Here is a 25,364-nt window from a genome sequence, read left to right on the forward strand (position 1 = left end):
ATAAAATCATAGGAATTAAATGTTGACCTTGGTGTATTTTTACATCTTCATTTTTGTGTGTATTTTAAGATCAGATGTTAATATTGGGAGCAGATTTGCTCACTGTCCTGCATTAGAAAATGGAAGAAGTATAAAGAATCATTGTGTTCCTTCTGCTTCAGTATGAAGAGCAATAAATAAATCAAACAAACAACAGCTTGTACTAAAAGAATATAGTTTTATTAAGCACTGTAGCTAAGTTTCCTTCAAATACACCATCCCCATGATCCAACATCCAATCCAATCTTTCACAATCCATGAGTTAGGAAGAAACTGTGATCAGCTCACATAGAAGGTAACCTATTCAGCTCTTGCAGAGGGACTTGGGGGGGGGGTACAGTACACCATCTCTGTGATCACTAATGGACAATGAGAAGCTTTAGGAGAATGAAGTGGACATGATAAATGATGATCCTGGTGTAGAGGTGGTGTGAGGGTAAAAACAACACTAAATCAATTACTGGCTGATGGCTAAAGTTTTCATTAGAAGGTCGAGTACGTTGCTTTGAGCTACAAAAGGGTTGATTTTGATCCAAGCTATGAATAAATTTTCTTAGTTATTTGACTAATGCAGAACAGCAACAGAGAACAATACAGTATGAATACACTAGTTCAAAGTAGCTACATAATATTGTTTTTTAGTTTTTTAACTAAATGCAACAGAGGTCAGTATCACAGGGGAAATAAACAAGGTCAGAACAAATCTGTTACTAACAGTTAACATCATTTATGGGATATCAGTATTTATGGGATATCAGTGTTATTAGTCGTTTCTTCAATTTGCAAATGGGCACGGTGCTTGTAAAGATGGAAGAAAAAGGTAGACATGCATAATAACTACACACCTCTTTGATGTGTGAACCATGCAAAAGGTTTGTGTTAAAGCGGAGCTGCTACAGCTCCACTCGTGAGGAAACCTAGCAGGGTATGAAGACATCTTTTGTGTCTGATTTTTGAAAAAAAAACAAAAAAAAACGTTACAGCTAAGTGGCAGAAACCTCAGAGAGCTGCTGCTTCAGTGGGAATCAAACACAAAAGGGGTTGACCAAAGGGGGACATGTTGCATTTTGCTTTTCTGTTACTACGTGTAGTTTTCAACGTGCAGTTATCATGACAACACAAAACTGATTAAACTGTACTGTCACATGTACATGGTGCCAAGTACTGGTAGATTATTAACCTATAAGAACAAAAATATTCCCAATCAAAGCTTCTTAAAGCTTTTAGTATTAAAAGAAAAGGAAAAGCGTAATTCTCTTAAACATGTTGAAACGATGGTGACGCTGGGATGTCACCAGGGACTCCTTCATATCGCGGTGTGTCATATATTGTGTGTTTACTGAGAGGGATCTGAAATTCATCTCTATTCTTTGAGAGGAAACATGTACATTTGACTGTAGGCTTTTCAAATTATCAGGTATTCCTAACGCTGCTCCATCTTTCATCCATCACCCTCTCTAGAAAAATAGGCTTACACTTCTCTTTTTGAGACGGCGGCCTCCAGGCCGTCATCTCTATGGCAGCCCCCATCTACATTTAGTGCATTTAAGTGAGGATTAGTATTGCACGTCTTGGAGTCATTGCTAAAGGCACTTTCGACGATGAGCGCCCTGCAATCCTCTTTATCTCCATTCATCTGCTCCTGCTCTTTGTCTGTACCGTTCTCCGTGGCCGAGCAGTCGCACGGTGCAGAGGAAGATGCCTTCTCCTCCGGCTTGGGATCCTTCTTCTCCTTCACTGCATCGTGTCCGGATGTATGAGGCGGCTTATAAGCAGACTTACTCTGGTACAGATGTCATACAATAAAGGATGTTAGAAAATGATGCAGTTACAAAGCAGCAGTGACTGTGAAAGATCATGTTAGACCCAGAACAAACAAAACACAGACGTGGGCTGACGGTTCTGGTTAAACAGAAAGACTGGAGAGTAAGAAGTAGAAGTCAATTAAGGATAAAATCAAGGGGGTTTAAACAGCACAAAGACCTGCAGAGAGGCTCTTTAGTTCCCACACATCACATCCTGAAAGCCCACACAATGGTTGTTTACTTTGTTGTTGCACTGTAATTAAAATGTGAAAAGCGAAACAGTGTTTTGATCTTTGTGAATCAACTATGGTGAAGCTTAACAACTGGCAGAATTATACTTCATTATTGAAAAACAGATCGTAGAGGCCGTTCTTCCAGGTTTTCAGTAATATTTATTTGACCTGCCGTATGGTGCCCCGACCCATCACCATAGCTGCCTTCAGAAATGCACTGAACTCCAGATATTCTCCTGAAATGACGTGGAGGGACTGTATGCGAGTGTAAATGTGTAAGTCAGAGACTCTCCAGAGTTTTTCCAGCCACTGCCCAGGTAAATATTCTGAATAAGCCCATTTGAGAAAGCAGTAGATTCCTCTGAGGAAATTGGGTGTGAAGATGAAGTGTCTGGATGGACACAAAATAGAAAAATAATAAGGATGAATCAGGATGAGAAGACTAAAAGAGGTGTCACGCCAACTTGGAAAGATGAGGTTAAACAGTTTTTGGTGATTAGGGCTGATGCTGGTGTAGATGTGGTGTAAACAAAACACATGATCTCAGTAGCGTTATTTAGACATTACATCGTGACTCTGCATCACCCCGCACTCGAACTCCTGAGATTTCTGTGTCATGGATGCGTTTGAGCGGAGATTCTCCTGCTACATTTGGTCCAGACACTTTAACTCCTACTGGTGGGACTACCATGAATTCTGAATTAAACATTCACCATTTGCATAAGATTCAGAAGATTTCCTCCACAAAAGCCAAAATTCAGATACCCACGAACTTTGCAATGGATATTCATAGTCGGTAGAGCCTTATGTTTTATTTTATTTATTCATTTTGACCCACATTAAAAAGAATTATATTGGTATTAGAAATGCCGAGCACATTCCTTCTTTTCAGAAGATGGTTCCTTTCTTTAGTGGACACTTCCATGAGCTTTTCAAACAAACACTGAGGCATAAATACACCACTTACAGTAGCACTAGACTAACATGTTACAAATGTCTTGAATTGTTTTAGAAGCCACTTTCCAACATGGAATCTGAATTATTTCTGTTGTACAGCAGAAAGAGCTGCAATGCTTGAGTAACATTAGATCCCTGGTACACTAGAGTGGTACTGCCTAATACCAGGGGTTAAGCATATATGACATGTTCTAAGGTCAATCTGCATTTAGTTTTGCTATTGACTTCTTGAAGAATCCTATGAAGAACCATAGTGAGAGAATGGGATGCTTGATTCCTTTCTCATGGTGAATCCCCTCATACAGTGGATCAGTTTTAGTTGGGACTTCCATGCTGTATATTCAGCATTTCACCGGACATTGACATTTATTTCCACCAGGAGGTTTTGTTTTTCCCCCTGTTAGTTTGTTTGCTGGTTGGTTACAAAACTACAAAAAGGATTTCCATGAAACTTGAAGGAAAGATGGGACATGGGCAGAGAAAGAACCGATTCAATTCAGGCTGATCCAGACAAAGGGGCAGATGCAGGACTTTTATTCACTTACTTTAAAATTTCAAAAAAGGACATTTTACATTTGAACAATTTCAAACAGAAATAATATATACAAAAGAGTAATTGGTATATTTAGAGGAATGATATCATTGATGTGTCCAATTATGTGCAACCATTCTAGTTCATCCATGCAATTATGAATATCAATTTCACACTTTCAAAATTTATAATTTCTCTCCCGTACTTTGATCCTGTTAGTTTAAATGTCAAGGTAACGACAGTTGCTCTGACTTCGATATCAAAGGAGGACTTGCAAGTTCAATATGAGGAACAGGCAACAAAATCCGAAGAGCTCTTCTATCATTTTACTAATATTAAGTGTCCCTTTGGGTTTCCTTTATGAGCTGCAGTGGAAGGACTGTGAAAAAGTGGCGACAAACACAGAAGACACAGACAAAGATGTCAAGAGAGTTTGTGGTGATAAGAGATGACGACGGTGTTGGCGCTATAAAAAACAGATTCACGTTATCGCAGCAGCAGAGTGAATAGTCACTTCCTACCTCTGTCTGCTGCACCCGACGGCTCCATCTCTCGCCTGAATAACACACAGGATTGGTTGCTGATGCGAATGCGTCTGTGCAGAAAACCTCCTGCTGTGTTGTGCATGTGTGAAAAGGAGACTCTGGCAATTCTCCGGATATTACCCGGACGTCATGTCTGAAAACTGCTCTGCTGAGTTCACACATAAGCTCATTCAGAGATTCTTTAGAGTTTATACTAGGGTGCCAGCCAGAGAAACTCAGGAGAAAGTCTAGAGGCTCTCACTCCGACATTTGAGTTCTCACATACAGCCCCTCCAGAGGATGTCCAGAGATTATCCGGTGGTCAGTGCATGTCTGAAAGCAGCTGTACTCTTGTGTGTGTGAATAATGATACATCACTGACTTACCAGGTACGCTCCATGACTCTGTAAGGCTTGAGTGTGGTACCTGCCTCCTCGACCAAATGCCCTTATGACAGGTGTGGAAATCACACCTCGCAGACGACTACAGAAGACAGACGGATGAAAGAATCAACGTAGTTTACAATTAATGAAAATTTGCAAAAATACATGAGGCTGCATCTTAACTTCCTTCTGCTCTTACCCTCTGTTTGCTCCCCCAACAGACACCACCTGAATAGGGAAGCCCCCTCTTCCTCTGCTGCGTCGACTTCCGGCCCACTGACCCACAACAGTACCAGCGATCTCCAGCTTCCCACCCTGAGACGCAATTCCTTGAAGGCCTGATTAGAAAAGGAAAAGCAAGTTATTGAATAGCAGACAGATGCAAATATCAAAAAATAAGAAGAAAACAAATATTTCCTGGTGAAAAAGCATTGTCATACACATAGAAGACACAAACGAAGATGTCAGGAGAGTTTGTGGGGATAAGAGCAGACGATGGTGTCGGGGTGTTGTAGACAAAATCTCAATCTCTGCAGCAGAGTTAAATCTTGCTTCCTGTCTCTGTCTGCTGCACCCGGCTGCTCCTCTTGCCTGAATAATACGGAGGATTTGTTGCTGTTGTTAACGTGTCTGTGCAGAGAACCTCCTGCTGTGCTGTGCATCTGTGAAAGGCAGACTCGGAGGTCAGGCCTGAAAACGGCTAGTGATAAGAAAAGTTGGTTTTAAGAGGGAATATTCTAAGATTTACCGTATTTTCCGCACTATTAGGCGCACTTAAAAGCCTTTAATTTTCTCAAAAAACAACAGTGCGCTTTATAATCCGGAGCGCCTTACATATGGATTAATTCTGGTTGTGCATACTGACCTCTAAGTGATTTTGTGGGGTACACGGCGCTCTGTCAAAATGTTTTAGTACGACTTTGGTAAACTACAAAGCCACACCGCTTGCAGCATTACGGCTACCGTAGTCAGGAGCGTCGCGGAGTAATACATACTGTGCTTCACCATAATATTACAGTGCAGTGTTAATTTTGGTAGCTATTTTTGATTTAGTCTTAGTCTTTTGTCGAAAATGAAAATTAGTTTGTCACATTTAGTCATTTTTATCCTTCTTAGTTTTAGTCGACGAAAACGAATTACATTTTGGTCTAGTTTTAGTCACATTTAATAGCCACATTAAACTCCTTTTCTATAAAAACATATAGCTGCAGCCTAATAGCTTAAAAATATATATTTAGTTTTAAATGTGAAAACAAAAAGTGAGAGCAGGTCAGGCTGGAGGCGAACACAGAAACTGCAGCTCGGTTCAAACCAACTTCAGCTTCTGCTCTGATCAAGAAGCTGCGGCGCTGATCTCTGAGCAGCTGAGACCAGAGAAACTCTGTGTTTTCACTGTTTCCATTGTTAAGAAGCAGTCAGTCACTGAGCGGCTGCTCCACGAGAACGAGCTCTGCTTTCACTGTGTCTCCCTGAGCGAGTGCGAGGGGCGGGGGGCGGAGCTACAGACTGGTGCGCTATCTGGGAGCGCACAGGCACACACACACACACACACACACACACACACACACACACACACACACACACACACACACACACACACACACACACACACACACACACACACACACACACACACACACACACACACACACACACACACACACACACACACACACAGACTCACTCGCCCGCTACTAATACTTCATGACGACCTGATACGATGATGTTTTAAAAATTATTGTGACTTAGTCAACCACCAACATTTTCGTCTCGTCTCGTCAACGAAAGTTAAGATAGATTTAGTCATAGTTTTTATTTTCAAAGATCCGTTTTCCTTACGTCTTCGTCTCGTCTTCGTCATGGGAAAAGGGTCGTTAACGAATATTTTTCGTTATAGTTTTCGTCAACGAAATTAACACTGTTACAGTGTGTCTGTATAAGGACCCCAAAATGGCACCTGTCAAGAGACACGCTTACGACGCAGACTTCAAACTCAAGGCTATCAGTCACGAAGTAGAACATGGGAATAGAGCAGCTGCGAGAGAATTCAACATTAATGAATAAATGGTACGGAAGTGGAGGAAGCAAGAAGATGACCTGCGCCAAGTAAAGAAGACCACACAGAGTTTCCGAGGGAACAAAGCGAGATGGCCACAGTTAGAGGACAAAATTGAACAGTAGGTTATTGAACAGAGAGCAGCAGGTAGAAGCGTCTCTACAGTCTCTATTCCACTGAAGGCAACAGCGTTAGCACGGGACATGAATATCAATGACTTTCGAGGCGTTCCTTCTTGGTGCTTTCGTTTTATGAAAAGACGTAATCTCTCCATCCGCACACGAACTACCGTCTCGCAGCAACTGCCAAAAGATTGGATCGTGGATGCCTGGGCTAAGGTATCAGTCTCAACTGTGGTCCGAGCTTTCACGAAGGCCGGTATCATCACTGGACTGTCAGGTAACAGCAACGACACTGACTCTGACTCAGATAATGACGAGAGGGATCCTGGAATGCTGGATGCCGTAATCGCCCAACTGTTAAACTCGGACACTGAAGATGAAGAATTTGAGGGATTTGTGGACGAGGAATTAACTGAAAAAGTGAGTGTATTGTGTTGGGTTTTACGTGTTATAACTGAACAATTTTGAGAGTTATTGTGAATACGCTAACTTGATTTAGTGGTACCAGACTGTTTTTTTACGTGTTACAACTGAACAAGGTTGGGAGTTATTGTGAATACGCTCATTAACGTTTGAACAATGTTGAGTTATTGTGAACACGTTTAATAAAGTTTGACTGACTGACTGTTTTGTTTCGCTTAATGCGCCTTATAGTCTGGTGCGCTTTATATATGAAAAAAGATAGAAAATAGACCATTCATTGACAGTGCGCCTTATAATCCAGTGCGCCCTATAGTGCGGAAAATACGGTACTTTAAATCTTAGAAAAATGACTGATACATGAAATAACTTCAGGATCAACACTTTTAGGGCCGAATCCAAAACTACATGGCATCTTACTGTTTGTGGCTGTACTCACCAGGCATCCCCCTACCTCTTCCCTGAGGAGGCATCACAGTGGGTGGGGGGTAGAAGGAACCGCTGGGGGCGTAGAAAGGCATCCCGTGAGGATTTGGTGGCGGCGGCGGGGGGAAGACAGGAGGGTGAGGTGGACGAGTGAAGCTGAGACCTTCCAAGATACTCTGACGCATCCTCTCCACCTTGGAAACCAGCTCAGACTTAAGAAAAAAAACCACGAATCACAACCACCGAAAAACACCTGCCTCCCGTTCAACGAACTTTACATCATCACCTTAAAAAAAACAGCTAAATATTTATAATGAGAACAAATGGGTGCAGTCTTTCATTCTAAGATTAATTCGAAGAGGACCTGTAGAGGCTTGCATTTATTAGGTGTGCCTGAGTCTCGAGGATTGTCAGCTTCGTCTTAAAGGTTCAATGTGTAAAATGTTGTGACATCTAGTGGTGAAGGTTGAGTCGCACTGTCAGCAATCCGCTCCAGGACAGGGGGGCGTGGCAGCGTGAGTGGCCCAGTCCTTCGTATTTTTTCTGTATGTGAACCCTCGGGACAAAAAGTTTGGACACCCCTGGTCTACAGTGTTGATGCATCATCAACTTTAATACATAGCACAAGTACATTCACCTAAATATTTTAGTTAGTGCATATTCTGAAAAAGAAAAGCCAGCAAAGTTGTCTGTGGTCTTTTATTTCTGAATAGCACTTGTGCTTACTTGCTTCGATGAGGCTTTGATGTAATTCACTTTTCTAATATTGATTCAAATCATACAAATTTTCTTCCCAGTTAAGTGAGTGCAGTTATCAGCCTCTCACATCTGAAGCTATGACATCATAGCTTCAGACCCTGATCAATATCAGAGTGTTATTTAACAGACTGCTACATTAGCTCAAGCTGTGGCGCTTCCACTGAAGGTGGTGGACAAGTACACATTCCAGCACAGCTTTTTGATCAGCTTGTTACTGATCCACCGTTTCACTGAACTGCAGCCTCTTAACTGAATGAACGTTAACCACAATAACACAGAGTTCTCCACCGCTCTGAGAAAGGAAACTGTGTTTGCTTTAGTACAAGATGATTTCATTGTTCTAACTTCTTAAGTTTAAATATCTAGACAACATAATTTGTGGTCATTCATTACAACATATACTTTTGTTAAATGGAGAGAGTACCAGTCTAACTAGAGTGCATTATGGGATGTTTGTAGCCTTATCATTTTAATAGTGTTAAAAGTTTTTTCAAGTCCATCCACAGTGAGTCTTTCAAAGATAATCAGCCCCTAAAGAGTTTGGTATAGTGACACTGATTCAGACACGACCCGACTCACTGCAGTAAGTCAGTCAGATGTTCACAATGCACTGAGCCCACACTCCTCCACCGACATAACCTCTACAACCTCACAACCACCACAGCATCTAAGTAGTCCAGTTAGCCTGCTTTTCAATTTTATATAAGTAATACAGTGATCACTATCACATCTGGAAGCTCATCAGGGTAATGAATAGAAGAGGAAAATTATAGTCATCCATTAATTGCAATCGAGGTAAATATTTGAAATAATCCTGATATTGATTTTATGTCATATTGCCTAGCCTAGAGTGTAGGGTATGGAGTGAAAGCATTACAAAATCTGAACATGAAATCAATGAAACCCTGCTCTCACACTGAAAGACCATGCTCTTGATTAAAGATGGGGAAAAAACCCACACTATGATGGAAAGCTTATTATCCCATGTCCATTCAGAACATGATTTTGCATTTAGATGTTGTTCAGCTAAAGTGAATCACACTGAGGCCTGAAGTGGAAGCATGTTTTGCTGACATGTGGGTAGTGTGAACAAGCTACCTGACCATCACAGAGGTCAATGAGCTGGGCCTTCTCCCTGTTGGCCCTGATGAGTTTACTCTGCAGCAGTTTGCCGTCAAAGTACATCCACGGACAGCAGTGCTCCCAGGGAATAGGCTGTCCGCAGGCGTCGTTGGCAAACAGAGCCATTTCCACGCCGCTCAAGAACAGAGCGGCCAGCTGGACTCCTCGTGGGTCCAGGTGGTCGATCTGTGGGGGGGGGGGGAGAAAACCAACAGGGTTAGGGTAAAACTTTTGCTGAAATGAAAAGAAAAGAGAGTATGTCCCTCTATTTGACCCCTCAACACCCAGAGCATTCAGATTAGGGTTGCAAAGGGGCGGAACATTTTCGGTAAATTTCCAGAAACTTTCCATGGGAATATTCAGCTCGGGAATTTTGGGAATTTAAAAAAAATATATATTACGCAAATTATACGCTGATCAATAAAAACATTCAAAACTCTATTTTAAAGATGTTTGGAATGCAGCACACGCTGCACGTTGAATTTCAAACCTCCATTGTGCATTTCTCCATCACATGCACAGATAATTCCAGCATCCTGCACACTACAGCAGGGCTATTGAGGCCTGCTGTAGTGTGCAGGACTAGTCAAGTAAGTTTTGATGATATTACTGGGGGAAATATATTAATATTCTGATTAAGGATTGTTCATCTGTCCATCTAGCCTTTTTCTATTCATTTATCCATCAATTGTAAAATATTTTTAAAGACGATTCAAATTGTTTGGCCAACTATTTATATCTCTGGCATTGCATTAGTGTTTTTTTACAAGCTTTTTTTGTCATCTTATTCTACAGAACAATTGCACGTGCACCATCTCATGTGTGGAGACATTTCACCCCAGCCAATGTAGAAGGAAAGGCTGTGTACATTTGCAAATACGATGCAAAGACCTATGTTAAGAATGACAAAGATCCAGAAGCATATAGTCAAGCATATAGTCAAGTGCCCAAAGCTTCCTCAGGGCTCAAATCAGCAATGTAAAAACAAATGTTTATATTTATGTCTGTATATGACAAGGTAAATACAGTTAGTATAAATTACCCACAAAATTTCCCCTTAATTCACGTTAATTCCTATATATTCCCATAGAAAGTTTCCAACTTTGAATATTCCCGGAATTTTGCAACCCTAATTCAGATTAATCAACAGCGAAGCAAAGCACAGAGCAAGCGTAAGCAGCCCATTCACCCCGATCTGCAAAAAACACATCATTGGACGACCAGATCCAGCCAACACAGAAAGCCAGCAGACACAACCTACATGTTCTGACAGAGCTACACACAGACAGAACACAAGCACACAGCGGGTGTGGATGGTTTACACTAACAAAGGCCGAATGGAAACAGAGCTCCGACTTCTTTACAACTCTGTGTGAGGCATGGAGTTGATAAACCATCCACACGGAACACGAGCACGCCTCAAAAGCTCGACAAATACATGTCTCAGAGCAAAGCTACAGAACAACATGCTTGTAACCAAACAGGGTTTCACACAAGCATGTTGCTTTGTCTGCAGAATATGAGGAGTATGAGAGAAACACATACAACATGAAGTCCAACAGGAGACACCAATCAATTCACTCGTCAGTCCCCGGCTCTCTGAGCAGGAGAGTACATGCAACGCTCGGGAGCGATTGACAACCGGCCATTCATGATGTGTGCATGTTTCTCAGACACTCCCCATATCGTGAACACTACAAAATCACCTTCAGTTCCTGCAGCTGGTCAGGCTCATAAAGTTTAGGAGAAAGTGCTTGGGCTAGGAAAGCATCAAGTTCGTTACGACGCAATATTCTTACTCCTGGCCAATGTAACATAAACCTGAAGCAAAACACAGAAGGTTAACAGTGTTACAAATAACAGGAACTGATCAGCATCGTCTCAATAAATCCTCACTCTCCTTCACACGGGTCTCCCTCCTTACATCGACAGTGAAAATCGACATACTGTAACTGTTTGTAAAACTACACCTGGTTCTGGATATTAGCAGCCTACTAACCGTAAAACACAACAGAGCACCAAGAGGGGTGTGGGGATGTTGGCAGGGTTTAGCATAGCTGGAGTGTCGGAGCGGAAGCAGGCCAGGAACGCCCTCATCCTGCGCTTCTTGTCCTCGACGGCCTTCCCCAACCACAGCTTCTTCAGGTTGGGACAGGTCCACTCCCTGAAGGGCAGTGCCTCCACCAGCTCTGGAGTGTGGGGAGACTTGCCTTTATAGGCAGCCCACTCTTTGACCATCACATATGTGTCTGAGGGAGGAAACAAAGGGATTTAAAGATATCGTGTCGTATTCACAGTTACAATTGACTAAAATAAATACAAATCACTCTATCTATCTTCAGATAGATAGATGAGAGCTCATCAGTGACTCTGCTGCACGTCAGAGAGAGCTAGACTGATAAATCGGCCTTACATGTAAACTGGCAGATATTAGCTGACTGCAGTTAAATCTGTCAGTAAACTTTACCCTGAGACTTCAGAAAGAATTCAGACCTCTTGAAGCTCTCTTTATTATTGTGTAGATTTGATTTTAAATGGATAAAGTTGTCATTTAAAAAAGTATTTAGCCGTTTTTTTCTGGCTCCACATTTCAGTCAGGAGCATCCTATTTTCTTTAATTACCCATAAGAGTTATCTGACATGAGTCCATCTGTGGCGAACTGAATTGAATGGACATAGCTTAGGAACTAGTTTCTGTGTATGTAAGGTCCCACAATTCAGGCTACATGTCAGAAATAATACAAAACCACTACTTCCACAGAATAAAGTAATCAAGAAAGTAAGAGCCACTGTCGGACTCACATTCAGGGAGGCAATTATTCCTCATGGCGAGTCTCTCTGCCTTCTTCCTGGTCTCTGCCAGGCTGAAGAGCACTCCGTAAACATATTGACGTACAGGACGAAACAGCTGCACTGCTGTAGGCAGGTCTTTGTTGGCTTCATCTTCAATGGTGACAGACAGCTTAATCTCCCCCTGCACAGACACACAGTTACATTAATGCTGCACAATGACACAGATGACTGACTACACACAAATACGGTGTGTATATGCATTGCATCAGATCTGAATAGACGCGTGAATATCTGTCCATTCAGTCTTGATGGCCCAGACCTCCTAACCTTGGTGAGAACATGGTAGACGTAAGGGAACATCAGGCCCTTCTTGTGTCTGTGCTCGGCCACCCTCAGAACCTCGGGGGTCACATCAGGGAGAGGTGGGATGGTTATATCCATGTGGTTCCTAGTGGGCATGGAGAGCAGAGAGGGGATCTGGGCATTCAGGCTGTGGAGACCTGCAGCCTTCAACCCGGGGCTCACAGCAGAGGTCACAGAGAGGTCGGTCTGGGGATAGATGAGACACAAGTTAAAGTATAGTTAACTGGTGAGATAGTTACCTGGTGTTATCACCGGGTCCGATGTGTTTCTGATGTTCAACTTACCTTTGTTTGGTCTCCCAGTTGTCCGTCTCTTGAGTTCTCAGAGTGAGGAGGATGTCCATTCTTCTCCCAACCTTCCTTATGGTCGCTTACATGACTAAATATGAAGCAACATACACGTGAATCATGTAGCAGTTAAAAGATGAACTGTTGAACATCTGACAGGTGGTTTATCATTATGGAAAAGGCTGGTATGTAGAGGACAATAAAAACTGTAGCTGTTGGCTGATGACTTCCCTGGATATGAAGGCAGCAGAGAGCTGCCACATAAGAGTGAAACACATGAAGGAGATTGACACATAGAGAAGAGACTGGAGAGGACACAGAGCAGATACACGCTGCCTGAAAAGGTTCTGTGTAGGACAATTTGTGTTGATTAAAGAATTTTCTGGGAAATTAAAGGATGTTACGAAGTCAATGGCGGATGTCTGGCTGTTGTTGGGAGATCCCAGTGGGAAAGTCCCTTGCCACGACCCTTCTCCTGGAAAGAGGACAGTCACACAGAGAGAGAGCTGGTTTGTGCTGAACTCACTTGGCAGTTGAGCCTGAGCTCTCATCGTTCTCCGAGGAGGAGGAAGTGGAGGAGGCATTAAAGAAAGCAGCCTCTGTGTGGTTGGGGCTCCCGGCCTGGCCTCGGGTGATGGGAGAAGACCTCTCATACAGTGGTGTGTGCTTCCCTTCAGGAGGAATGTGGCTGAAGCTGTTCGGCTCTTGGAGGCCTTTGTTCAACGTGTCCAGAGCTAGGCTGCGCTCCAACAGAGGCTCCGGGTACGAGTGCTGGACCTGAGGATGACAGAGGGGGAAACATGAACATGTGGTGTCTGGTGAAGACGAGCCACCTGCAGTACTGGTGCATCAGTCTCCTCGAAAGCCTTACCCCTGGTTTTAAAGGCAGCTGCGCCTGCGGAATGTTGAGCATTTTGGGAGATGGCACTGCAGCAGGCACTCCCATGAGTTTTGGTGTGACTGTAAAAGACACACAAAGCTTCAGTTTATAGACTTGATAAAGGCTGGAGCTGCTGCACAGAGCCACAGATAACACAGAGCTAATGTCCGTATTCGTATGTGGGAACATGGAAGTGGGGAGGTTTTATAGATATACTAATATACTAATTAGTTAAATCTATAATTACAATACATATTAACTGACAACGTGAAAATAATGTGACAATGTGAAAAATCATTCCTGGTGCTGGGGAACATATAGATAATTATCAACTGGATCTGCAGCTCCCTTCACCTCGACTAGAGCGGCTACCTTCACCTCGACTAGAGCGGCTTCCTTCACCTCGACTAGAGCGGCTTCCTTCACCTCGACTGGAGCGGCTCCCTTCACCTCGTCTAGAGCGTCTCCCTTCACCTCGTCTAGAGCGGCTCCCTTCACCTCGTCTAGAGCGGCTCCCCTCACCTCGACTAGAGCGGCTCCCCTCACCTCGACTAGAGCGGCTCCCCTCACCTCGACTAGAGCGGCTCCCCTCACCTCGACTGGAGCGGCTACCTTCACCTCGACTGGAGCGGCTTCCTTCACCTCGACTGGAGCGGCTCCCTTCACCTCGTCTAGAGCGTCTCCCTTCACCTCGTCTAGAGCGGCTCCCTTCACCTCGTCTAGAGCGGCTCCCCTCACCTCGACTAGAGCGGCTCCCCTCACCTCGACTAGAGCGGCTCCCCTCACCTCGACTAGAGCGGCTCCCCTCACCTCGACTAGAGCGGCTCCCCTCACCTCGACTAGAGCGGCTCCCCTCACCTCGACTAGAGCAGCTCCCCTCACCTCGACTAGAGCAGCTCCCCTCACCTCGACTAGAGCACTTTCAGAAATAAACATGTCTGCACAAGACCGGAAAAATGTTTCCTAGTCTGTTTCTTCTATGTGTATGGCTTCTCTTTTTTATCCCGAGATATTTGTTTTTAGTTTGAATCCGTTTGGCATCTGTTGCATGTTAGACATCAACATACCCACTGGCTTGCAGTGAATCTCCAGCTATGTTCTCAGGTTTTGCTTTAATAGTTTTAACTAGGGGGCGGGCTGGAAAAACTCAGAAGATACAGTCCTTCTGGATAATTTCTAGCGATAACGTGGAGTTCAGTGCATATAAGCAATAGTTTCAGCTCAGTTGAGCTGCGTTGTCCCTTGATATACTGTTCTTGTTCATTGTCACTGCTCTGTTTTTTTTCAAAGAATTAAACAATGTACAAATCCACTGCGCACTTCCTGCTCAGCAGCAGACACACACAGTTAGAAAACAGCTGGTGAACTAACTATGTTCTAGGGACACAGATCTTTTCAAACATGGTGTTAACATCCGTCTCTAGGGCGAACAAGTTCATCAGATCACACCTGATGAACATGAAATTATGTCAATATGAAACATGTGTGAGCAGAAGGGGGAGAACAGGAGGGCCTGTGTGAGAAACAAAATTTAATTTCAATTATTTGAAATAGAAAAAAAAAATCTATATGTAGTGGTCAATGTTAATATTGTAGTAGTGGCCACAAATGATTTATTGTCAGTGAAACATTGAAAAGTGTAGAAATACGTCTAATTTGAAAACTTTCAGAGGACGTCAGCTGAGTAGCTGGTCATCAATGTAGCACAGGACACATTTGCGTTCACATAAGAATGTGGCCACATGCGTCTTGAGATTTAATATTAGCTCATGAAAATAACTTTTACACAGAATATGGAACATGTTCTCAGATAAAAAAACTTCATTACGTGTTGTTATTCTTGTGGTTACAACCTAGTAAGGCCCACATTGAGAAAAGCAGGACTGGAATTCACCAAAACGTCCTTACTTTATGTCAACAGTCAAAGGATGTAACTGAGGGAAAACCTTAGTGGATGTAGAATATGGCTATGCAAAATAACAACTGACTTATTAACAACATAAATAATATCTTTTTAATTACTAATGAAGAACCAATATGCTAATAACCAGCTAGTTAATGGTGAATAAGTACAGCTCTGTTTAGTATGTTGCCCTTATTAATTACTACAGTTGTAAATATTCTCTAAATCCCTAGTTTGGATTCGCTCTTTGTTTGCGTTTTCTCGGAGGGGGACACTCAGTGATGATTAATAGTCACATGATACATGTAGTCAGAGGACAATAAAATAGGTGTGATATGTAATATTTACTATATACAGGTCCATAATCCTCTATCACAAAACAAGATTGTGAACATTCATGTAATGGTCTCAGTCTTGGTTTCAAATTGTTGTATCTTTATTAATTACCCCTGTGTTTACTAAAATGGCAAAACTTCTACACCTCATTGTGTAGTTAATTTGCTTAAGTGTGTAGTTCTCTAAATAATTTGGAGGACAACAATGTAAGTGTACTGAACTATACTGCAGCACCCGATACACAAAGACAAGAGATCATTTAAAAACCCACCAAATTGTGGAGGGAAATGAGGCACTTTGCTGGCCATTGAGTAGTACTCCACTGCCTTCCTGAAGCGGATGACTTTGTCATCAGTGCACGACTGAAAAGAAAAGACATCAAGAAATCACACACTGTACACAAGCAGAGGATAGAAAAGATTTTCGGTTTAACTGGATAATATAATTTGGTGAATGGTATAGTGTGAAAAATGCAGCCAGATTTCCTGTTCGCCAAAAATTAATGGTGGCCAGATTCATATCTTTTGAATAACGCAGCACAGTCAGAATGACAGTATGTTCAACCGACATCTCACATAACTAGCAATTAAAAATTATTTATTCAGTTTCGCATCTTGTGTGACTGTTGCTTTTCTATTTGGTCCCAAACTGAATCATTGTGAAAATGATTTGGCCTCCAGCTTTGTTATGGGTCATAACTCCCCCTTTGACATTACATTACATTTAGCTGACGCTTTTGTCCAAAGCGACTTACATTTTTAGAACACTCAGCATTTATGAGGGGCCATTTAGGGGTTCGGTATCTTGCCAAGGACACTTAGGCATGCAGATGGGATAGAGTGGGATTCGAACCAGCAACCTTCTTGTTGCAGAACACCCGCTCTATCCCCAAGCCACGCTCTCACTTCAGCTTTGAAGTGCACATATTTGTATCTATAGCAGTTCTTTGTGCGGCCCAGGTCAACATGTTTGCTTTTCCAAACAAGATGTATTAAAAAAACTTGACAGCTGATGGGAATTAAAAGTGCCCTAATTCAGTTTCGGTAAAATATTTTCTTGACATGTAAATAAATGTTCTAGAAGTTCTATGTCCTATAATTATGACCAAGCAAGCAATGATTCAATTAATTGGAAAATTTCACTCTGCTGTGGTTCACTACAACAGTAATGTTGATGTACAATAAATCATCCTGTTGACATAGGAGCACCTGCTGTCAAACGCTGGCGTCAAGCTAACTGTCTCACTCAACTGTAACTGCTGCTTTTCAAAAAGATCACTGAATATTTTGTTTATTCAGCCTTTAGTCTGCTGAATAATTAAGTGCTGCAAAACTGTTATTAATTTAGTTCATTCCAATTTGAATGTAATAAAACTTTGTAATAGTTTTAAGGTTCTACCTCGGATCTTTGATGTGTCATCGTTTAACAAGGGTTTGTCATTTTCTGTCCAAAAGTTAAAACCACATTTAACTGTGGTAACTTCAAATTTCATTCCTGAGGAAAAACCGTCTTAAAAGTTGAAGGAAGTAATGAGTTGATATTTTACTGTAATGGTTATCAACAGACTGATATGACTTTCTTTATTGCGATAACATTTTGGCCTGATCTCTATTATGTATTTTGACAAAAGAAAACTGTTCATGGATTTAAAAATAATTTTCAGACCACGGCAGTAAACAGCCAGTCAGGATCTACCACTTCTCCTACCTGTGAAAGTTTGAAGATGTCTTTAGCGATGGCCTCCAGGTCAGTGATGTCTGGGATATTGCGGACGTAGTCGGCCACAGCCTTGATTACGACATCGCAGGGCGGGAGCACAAGCTGGTGGGCACGCACCTGAGGATCGACCACACATGGTGGTCACAACAGGTCAGCCAATCATGTTTGAGTTTACAGTTGTAATAACGTCTGCTTTGAATCCAGCTCTATATATCTTACAATAAATCTGGGGATTCAGAGATTAAAGCAGGTCTGTACAGCTTGAATTGTACATCAGTGTGTACAGCAAGGTCCTGTTACTGTATTTTAACAGGAGTTTGGGCCCAACAGCCAACACACTAACTGGTTCATCATATACATGAACAAATTAACATCTGTAAATCTCCAGTGCAGTTCAGTTGTGATCACTTGTCTCAATGCTAATTCGATGGTGAGAAAATATTTTTAACGCTGATCACCATAATAATCATATTAAATCCATTTGAATGATTGTCCTTCAATATGTTCCGCCCTTTGTTTTCACCATGCATCTGTAACTCATTGGACAGTTTAATCTACCTGCCACCTCTGTCACACATGCCCAGCCTCTCAACAGGCTGGTAGAGCTTTTGGAAGTTGGGTCTTAATACTGTGACACCACGAGCTGTCCTCAGCCACTGCAGCCCTGGCAAATAAGCTATTGGGGCAGCTGTGGCTCAGAAGTAGAGGGTCGTCCACTAACTAGAATATGGGTGGCTCGATCCCCGGCTTCTCCAGTCTATCCAATGTGCACTTGGACAAGATGCTGAGCCCTGAACTCCTCCTGACAGTTGTGCAGAGAGTGTATGAATGGTGTGGTAGAAAAAAAGGGCTGTGTTGTCTAAATGTGAGTTGTGAATGTGTGTGAATGGGTGAATGCGACTTGTACTGTAAAGCATCTTCTTCTGCAGTTGTTGACCTTTTATTTGAATGTGGGGGAAATGAAGGAGCAATTTCTGTCAAAACCAGGGAGACCAAAAACTGCATTTCCCAATGTGCAACTCAGTGTATTGGTTAGAAATGGTCAATGGCTGCATTTTTAAATCAGATGGTTTTACAATGTTGCCCTTCATTCAACGACTCCATGCAAGGTTCTAGTCCAACCATTTAGAGAAACTCTGTGTTCTGTGTCTTTATTTATTGAAGGCTATTGGGTTGTAAGAGGATTTCAACAAATAAGAAAAAAGTTTTTTCAGAAACAAATTATCATCCCTGCCTTTAATTTGATCTGATCATTTTAAGATGATTAATAGAAATGTTGGTTGTTTCACGTTCGGCAACAAAAAAACAAAATGGGGTGGTGACAAGAGCAACAAGAAAATTCCTCCTGCCGAGAAATTTCGAATGGGTTCCTGCTGCTTGATGCCGGCTCTTTTTAAAGCTGCATGTTAATAACACAGAATGGCTGGTTCAATAGAGAGACAGACTGGATACGTAGGTGGCGCTTTCACTATCACTGCATACACACTAATAGATCTGTTCAGGTTCGGACTCTGATGAAGTGTGAGTAATTTGGGACCAATTGCTCACACTTCATTTTCACACTGATCAGTAGGTGGGGCTGTAACGTGAGTCAATATTGAAGTTTGAGGGTCAATACATCAAGCAAAAATATATTTATTGCTTCAGTTGGTTTTGAGCTCACAACCAAAGGATCACTGAGTCAGCGTTTCAATCTATTGAGCCAATCACATTGTTGTTCAAAATCTTTGAAAATTAAAAAAAACGTTCTGCCCTCACAAACAACCAAATTGTGTCTTTGTTATTGGTGAGATTTTAGAAATGGGACCTGTGGAGCGAGTTAGAAAAGTTTCTCAGATTTTCTCCTCCAAAATTAACATTAGACCAAATGGAGAGGTTTGTGAAAATAATTTCTCAATAAATTGTAACAGCCAGAAAATTTGCTCTGAGAGATTTCAGAGTAACATGTCTGCGAAGGAAGCCATTTATCCTACTTTTTAAATCAAAAATCATGTCTGACCTTAAGTCCCATTTGTCCTTTTCTGAAGTTTTATCGCGATCTTTGAACGAACCGTTTAAAGAAATTCTTACAAAAGACATAGCACACCATACGACGTAATCCATATCTCGTGTATGTATGACAAAATTTGCGAGAGGAGAAGCGTGCCATTTATGGAAGAAGAATAATAAGAATATACAGCACAGAATAATAACATGTAATGCATTTCCTAGTGGTGCCCTTACAGTTTCCATGTAGATAATTCTATTCTTTACTTTATGAGAAACTCTTAGCCCCAAGTGACAACTGATCAAAAGTTGAAGAAATTCCCTCAAGCAGTCTTGAGATTTCACATTCAAGAGCCCAAAAACGTGTTTTATGGGGCCACTATGACCTTGACCTTTGACCCCAGGCGCCAAAATCGAATCAGTTCATCCTTGAGTCCAAGTGATTATTATTACAACATTTTAAGAAATTCCCTGAAGGCATTCTTAAAATATCCCGCTCATGGGAATGGGAGGAACGGACGGACGGATGGACAGACGACCCGAAAACATAATGCTTAGGCCACTGGCTGTAGCCGGTATGAAGAAAAGAGCAAACAGAGAGGATTAGACACCAATAAAGACATTTGGGTAGTGTGTGTGTGTGTGTGTGTGTGTGTGTGTGTGTGTGTGTGTGTGTGTGTGTGTGTGTGTGTGTGTGTGTGTGTCATAGAGTGCGTTTGTCTGCAACATGTGAACCAGATGGCTTTCGGTTTAATCACAGCTCATCGCAAACTAGCAGCTGAACCATTCACACAGTGTGCCCTCGAACTGTCGGGCACTGTTGTCATGCAACTGTCTCACTCAACCCTTCACCAATCCAATAAAGATGTACCATCCATTCATATCCAGCTTGGTGGCAGCTGGTGGTGGAGCTCAGTCTTCTACTCATTTACATCTTCGGTTTATTCGGTGGCGTGAATATTCAACCTCATATTCAAAAGCATTTATTATCAAGCAGCAGTGTTCCCAAACACACTATGAACTGGATGACAGTGACAGGTAATGTCACTGTCATCCAGTTAAAACAGCCACTATGAGCTGGTCCACCTCTGGTCATCAAGGCTAAGCTCAGCAGGAGTTTACAAACATAACAAAATAAATGAGTTATTATTATGGATGACAGCGATTACATGTTCATGCCCAGACAGGGCTGTTTTGGTAAAAATATGATTTTTTGAATGGCCCTTAAAAGCCATTCAAGCTTGTTAAAATGAAGTAAGATGGGCAATAAAGCTAAAATGTATCGAAACCAACATGTATAACATCTAACCGACCTCATTTTGCATCATGTCAGTTAATTCGGTTAAAACTCCCCAAGGCGTGCTTTCACAAACTGTCGGGTTTCCCCTACGTTTCGGGCTTTATCACCCTGCTGCGTGTCCTCACTCCCCCTGACTTGCACTCACATTACTCTAATAACAATAAACACCAACATTAATCAGAAGTTATGAGGACGCGTAGGCTACAGGACTTGAAGTTAACTTTGTGTTTGTTTGATTTGCTCTAAAGTTTAGGAGACACATAATCAAATACATTGAAAACAATTCCAACATTTTGCGCGCACTCAGTTCACACACAACACAAGAAGTAACCTGACACACACAGCCGGAACATCAGGGTTACAGTGGTGCTCTGACATCATCGAATAATGACTAAATAAATGTGATCGGGAGAAAAGGAACAAACCCCAAAAAATAATAAAATAATCGTTCATTAATAGTAATGGAGATGGGCGTTTGAAATAATTGCGATATTGATATGAAGTCATATTGCCCAGCCATACTTTGAAGTATGGGGTCCAAAATATAAACACATTTTTTGCGATTTGTGCATTTATCTCTTTGCCCTGTGTCAAGTAGGCAGTGCTCCGTTGGAAATGGCCACGCACATCCATAGCTGCTTAAAGACATTCACTAAAACTCCAAATTATCTTCGGAAATTCTCCAGTTTCTCCTGCCGGCCCCCCAGTCAAAACTCTGGATAAGATCCATATGAGTTAATGTGAAACACAGCAAAGATTCGCGGCAAGATTTACAGCAAGTGAGTTGGGTTAATGTGACAACGGTGTGATGAATGCAAAAATAAAAAATGTATTTAAAAAGGAGAGATTACATTTATCTCAGTATAATAAAGCGGATTTCTGTGTTGTTGTAAACGTGTCTTTCTGGAGTTGACTATGAAAATGGCTCATGTTATGTGCCTGAATCAAACTGTATAGCATGTGTGGCTGTCTAAATCCTGAAATATGTTAAAACACACTTGTAGTGTCCTCACTAGAACACCAAATGCATATTAAAAAGCTAAAATACATTCCCTATCCAAAAACTAGGGAACCCTCTAGTTCTGAATCACATTTGCTGAAAACTAATGAAAAAACTGCTTTAGTTTGTCATGTGTTTAATAAGAATCTGTCCATCTTCAGCAGAAACTCTCAGGTCAGCGGATGAGAGTCACAGACACGAAGGGGAAGGGCTATCCTTACTATTCTGATGTGCTGATGCAAATGTTCTGTGGTAAGTGCAACATTATCCTTGCACTGCGTCTAACTCCCAATAGACGATTAAATATACACTGAAGCAACAGTGTCCGAGATATCTTCAATATTTCCAAAATCACCAAATCTTATATTACCCATCATGCAACTCAATGGCATCTCAACATGTGAGTGAGAGCGGTGACTTTCTTAGAAATGCCTCGACTACTTAGTTCCACTGGAAGAACAATTCACTGACCGGTCACAACAGGTCAATGTGCTGAACCACAGCTCCAGTCATACACCAAGCTTCACCTCTCCCCACTCTTATTATTATTATTATTATTATTATTATTATTATTACACTGGACTGTAAGACATAAGAGAGAGAACACAGTTTACCTTCAAAGATGCTAATGGATGCTCTGGACCAAGTAAGCTCCAGTGAAAGGCAGCCAAGTCTTCATCAGGCAGTATGTGGTTTCCTGTAAAACACCATCAAGCACACCTTTTAGTCGGCCTCTTCTGAACCATCATCAGCCCAATCTGTGAGCGGCAGAGTCGTGCTGACCTAGGAGCGACGCGAAAATGACAAAATGGCTCGGGTTGAGCTCGAGCTGCCGCGCCACTTCGTGCATCAGGTACTGGCTGGTCGTGAGGCTTTTTCCGTTGCGGCTCAGCTTGAGGGCGTGGGCGCTGAAGTAGTGTGGCACGTTGCACAGGGCGTAATCGGAGTCGTGGGCCACCAGGCCGTGGAAGCCGTTCTCCTTGCATAAGGTTATCACTTCCAGATGGTGGTCGTCCATGGTCTGGACAACCTGAGGAGGGGCCGAGATGACAATTAGGCCTGAGCTGGGACAACCTCAAAATAAACCTCTCACACAGACATGATGAGTCAGGCACTCGACTGAAGGAAAACAAAGCAACGTAAAGCAGGTGCAGGTTTGAAGGAGCAGCTCGAAGTGTGTTAAGCTCTACACATCTGAAAGCTACACAAACAACTAAAAAGGCTACATATTTAAAATGTTATCAAGACTCTGTGTGATAACTGCTCTAAAAATAAAATCATCATATGATTGCTGAGAGCAGGAAGTAGAAGTCACCACTCACAGCGTCATCACGAGAGTCTGATCGATTTGTTGACTGGCTGATAGTAAGTGCATCTTTTTTTTAAATGCAACATCTATATATATCGGGTTGTATTTCTCTTTCTATTTATTGGTTGCCTAAAAGACTTTCATCGTTAAACTGCAAAATATCGACTCTCAATGATAATGCTAATCATTGAAATAAAAATTGTTTTTTAACTATATCTCAGTCAATATCTTGGTATTAGGATTTTTTAACTCTGACAATATCAGTATCGGCACCAGTCCCCCCCCCAAAAAAATATCCATACCGGATCTGATCAGGATAGCATCAGGTTCACATCAGTGCTAGGGATGCACCCAATTAACTTCTGTTATCTGTCCTGACACCTCAACTCTGACAATCCAAAGAGTTATTATTCAAACTCAATCTGTAACATGACAGGTGAACAGCCGGACACAAGCTAATGCATTTAACTGACAGCAGAAAAAAAGGTTTAGCTCAAATTTGACACACTAACTGTATTTAATGTGGATCAGTATCCATTTGTGGACCCACTTAGTGGTGATTCCTGCACAGCCTTAATGTATACATGCAAATGGCAAGAATAAAGAAATCTATATGAACTATAATGCTGTAAATCACTTCATAAATGATAACGACTCTGCTGCAAGCTACAGAAAGAACAACGTGCAAAATTAGATGAATTGTTGGGTTTTTGCATCACTAAAATATTAGTACATTTCTGCTCAGGTAATATTTGAGGCTACAGATAACAAATACTGTCATTACATGGTAGGTTTTCTTCCATACTTTTTTGGGGCTATAAATGATGAGAAAATTACAGTTATGATTTCTCAGAGCTACGTGTGATGTATTCATTTGTCGTCAACATCATATGAGACAGACAGAGTGAAATACTACATGATTATCAATTATCCACATGTCTTCAATCAAACCCCCTCTGGTAATAATGTGTGTGTGTTCTGGTGTCAGCAGTCAGTTTCTGTCTGTGGCCTCTAAGACCCGCAGGTGAGTCAGTTGTCTTTGCACAACTGGATCAGACCAACTCAATATGTGGCCTTTAATCAAATGAATGGAACGATCAGAAACTGTTGTGGTAGTATTCGTCCCATGCATCCTCACATACGTTAGGTCACAAGATCAGAAGGACTGTGGTGTTAGAGCAGGTCGCTGACACCACTGCCAACCCCGCTCCGCTCGGAGTGTGGAAGCAGATTGGTGTCATGGGTGAAGTTGGCAGTGGTGTCATGGTGGGCAGGCTAGCAGGCTAACCACAGAGCCTGCTAACGCTGGTGGTGCACCGCTCAACAGGCAGCACCAGGCCGGGCATTCACTCACTCCGACGCGGAACCTGAGGAGCGCCAGTCGGATGCAGTGGGCCATGCACACGGGAGGGAGGAACCAGACTTTGGGCGGAGGGGTGCCCTTGTTCTGGACGTGGCTGATGATCTGCTGGGCGGTCTGCCTCTCGTTCACCTGCCGCTTGACCCACTCGTGAAGGCGGCCTTTCTCCAGGGCGCCATTGAAGCACACCAGGAGCTCAATGTTGCCGCTGAAGCAGGCCTTGGAGAGGGCGGCCAGGTAGCCCAGCATGTGGTTCCACTGGCCCCCGCTCACCCAGTCGGTGTAGAAGCCTCCGTAGAGCCGGTGGAGGCAGTTCTCGGCGTCGACCAGCAGTCGCAGCGGGCTCTGAGGGCGTCTCTGCCGGCCACCTCCGACCATACTCCCCTGGGCCAGCTTCTGGAGCTCCACCGGCACCACGGCGCTGGGGCAGTGCTTTTCTATGTACTCGAGGAAGCCGTGAACACCCATAATGAGCTGAGCTGGAGTGGAAACTTAAACTGTAAAAAACTGAACTAGCAGTAAGATGAAGCCGGTGCAGGCTGCGGTGCCTCGGCCGGTGACAGGCGCTGACAGACGGCTGGCTGCTGCTGAGGGTACCGAAGGAGAGGGGGTATTTTCCAAATAAAAGAACCGAGGCTGTTATTTGAGCATCGTCAGTCTGTGGTGGGTAGTTGTTGGGTCATGGCTGCGCGCCGCCATGTGTCCTCTCACGGAGCCATGAGGGTGTGAGAGTCTGACCAGAGCGAGAGG

General features: G+C 42.6%; 1 protein-coding gene across 2 annotated transcripts; it reads right to left on the reverse strand.

Annotated features, from left to right (window-relative positions):
* Positions 1-197: 197 nt before the first annotated feature.
* LOC128447101 (constitutive coactivator of PPAR-gamma-like protein 1 homolog) lies at positions 198-25,364 on the reverse strand. 2 transcript variants are annotated; one of them, XM_053429676.1, is made up of 17 exons: positions 24,609-25,364; positions 22,729-22,975; positions 22,560-22,642; positions 17,648-17,776; positions 16,212-16,302; positions 13,693-13,781; positions 13,348-13,598; positions 12,819-12,912; positions 12,499-12,720; positions 12,181-12,352; positions 11,378-11,627; positions 11,085-11,199; positions 9,355-9,564; positions 7,526-7,709; positions 4,673-4,811; positions 4,477-4,573; positions 198-1,822 (listed from the first exon to the last, which is right to left on the reverse strand). In XM_053429676.1, the coding sequence occupies exons 1-17, from the start codon at positions 25,080-25,082 to the stop codon at positions 1,511-1,513; spliced, it is 3,159 nt and encodes a 1,052-aa protein (XP_053285651.1). In that variant the 5' UTR covers positions 25,083-25,364; the 3' UTR covers positions 198-1,510. The 2 variants fall into 2 exon arrangements, with proteins under 2 accessions (XP_053285651.1, XP_053285650.1); XM_053429675.1 differs by having other exon boundaries at positions 7,511-7,709.

Source organism: Pleuronectes platessa, chromosome 2 (assembly GCF_947347685.1).
Source record: "Pleuronectes platessa chromosome 2, fPlePla1.1, whole genome shotgun sequence".
Lineage (NCBI taxonomy): Eukaryota > Metazoa > Chordata > Actinopteri > Pleuronectiformes > Pleuronectidae > Pleuronectes > Pleuronectes platessa.

Excerpts from the sequence above, each read along its gene's own strand:
- LOC128447101 (XM_053429675.1), bottom strand. The coding sequence starts at position 25,082 with ATGGGTGTTCACGGCTTCCTCGAGTACATAGAAAAGCACTGCCCCAGC. Across the intron at positions 17,777-22,559 it reads ATCCATTAGCATCTTTGAAG|GTGCGTGCCCACCAGCTTGT; the intron begins GTAAACTGTGTT and ends GTCGATCCTCAG. Across the intron at positions 1,823-4,476 it reads AGAGTCATGGAGCGTACCTG|AGTAAGTCTGCTTATAAGCC; the intron begins GTAAGTCAGTGA and ends CATCTGTACCAG.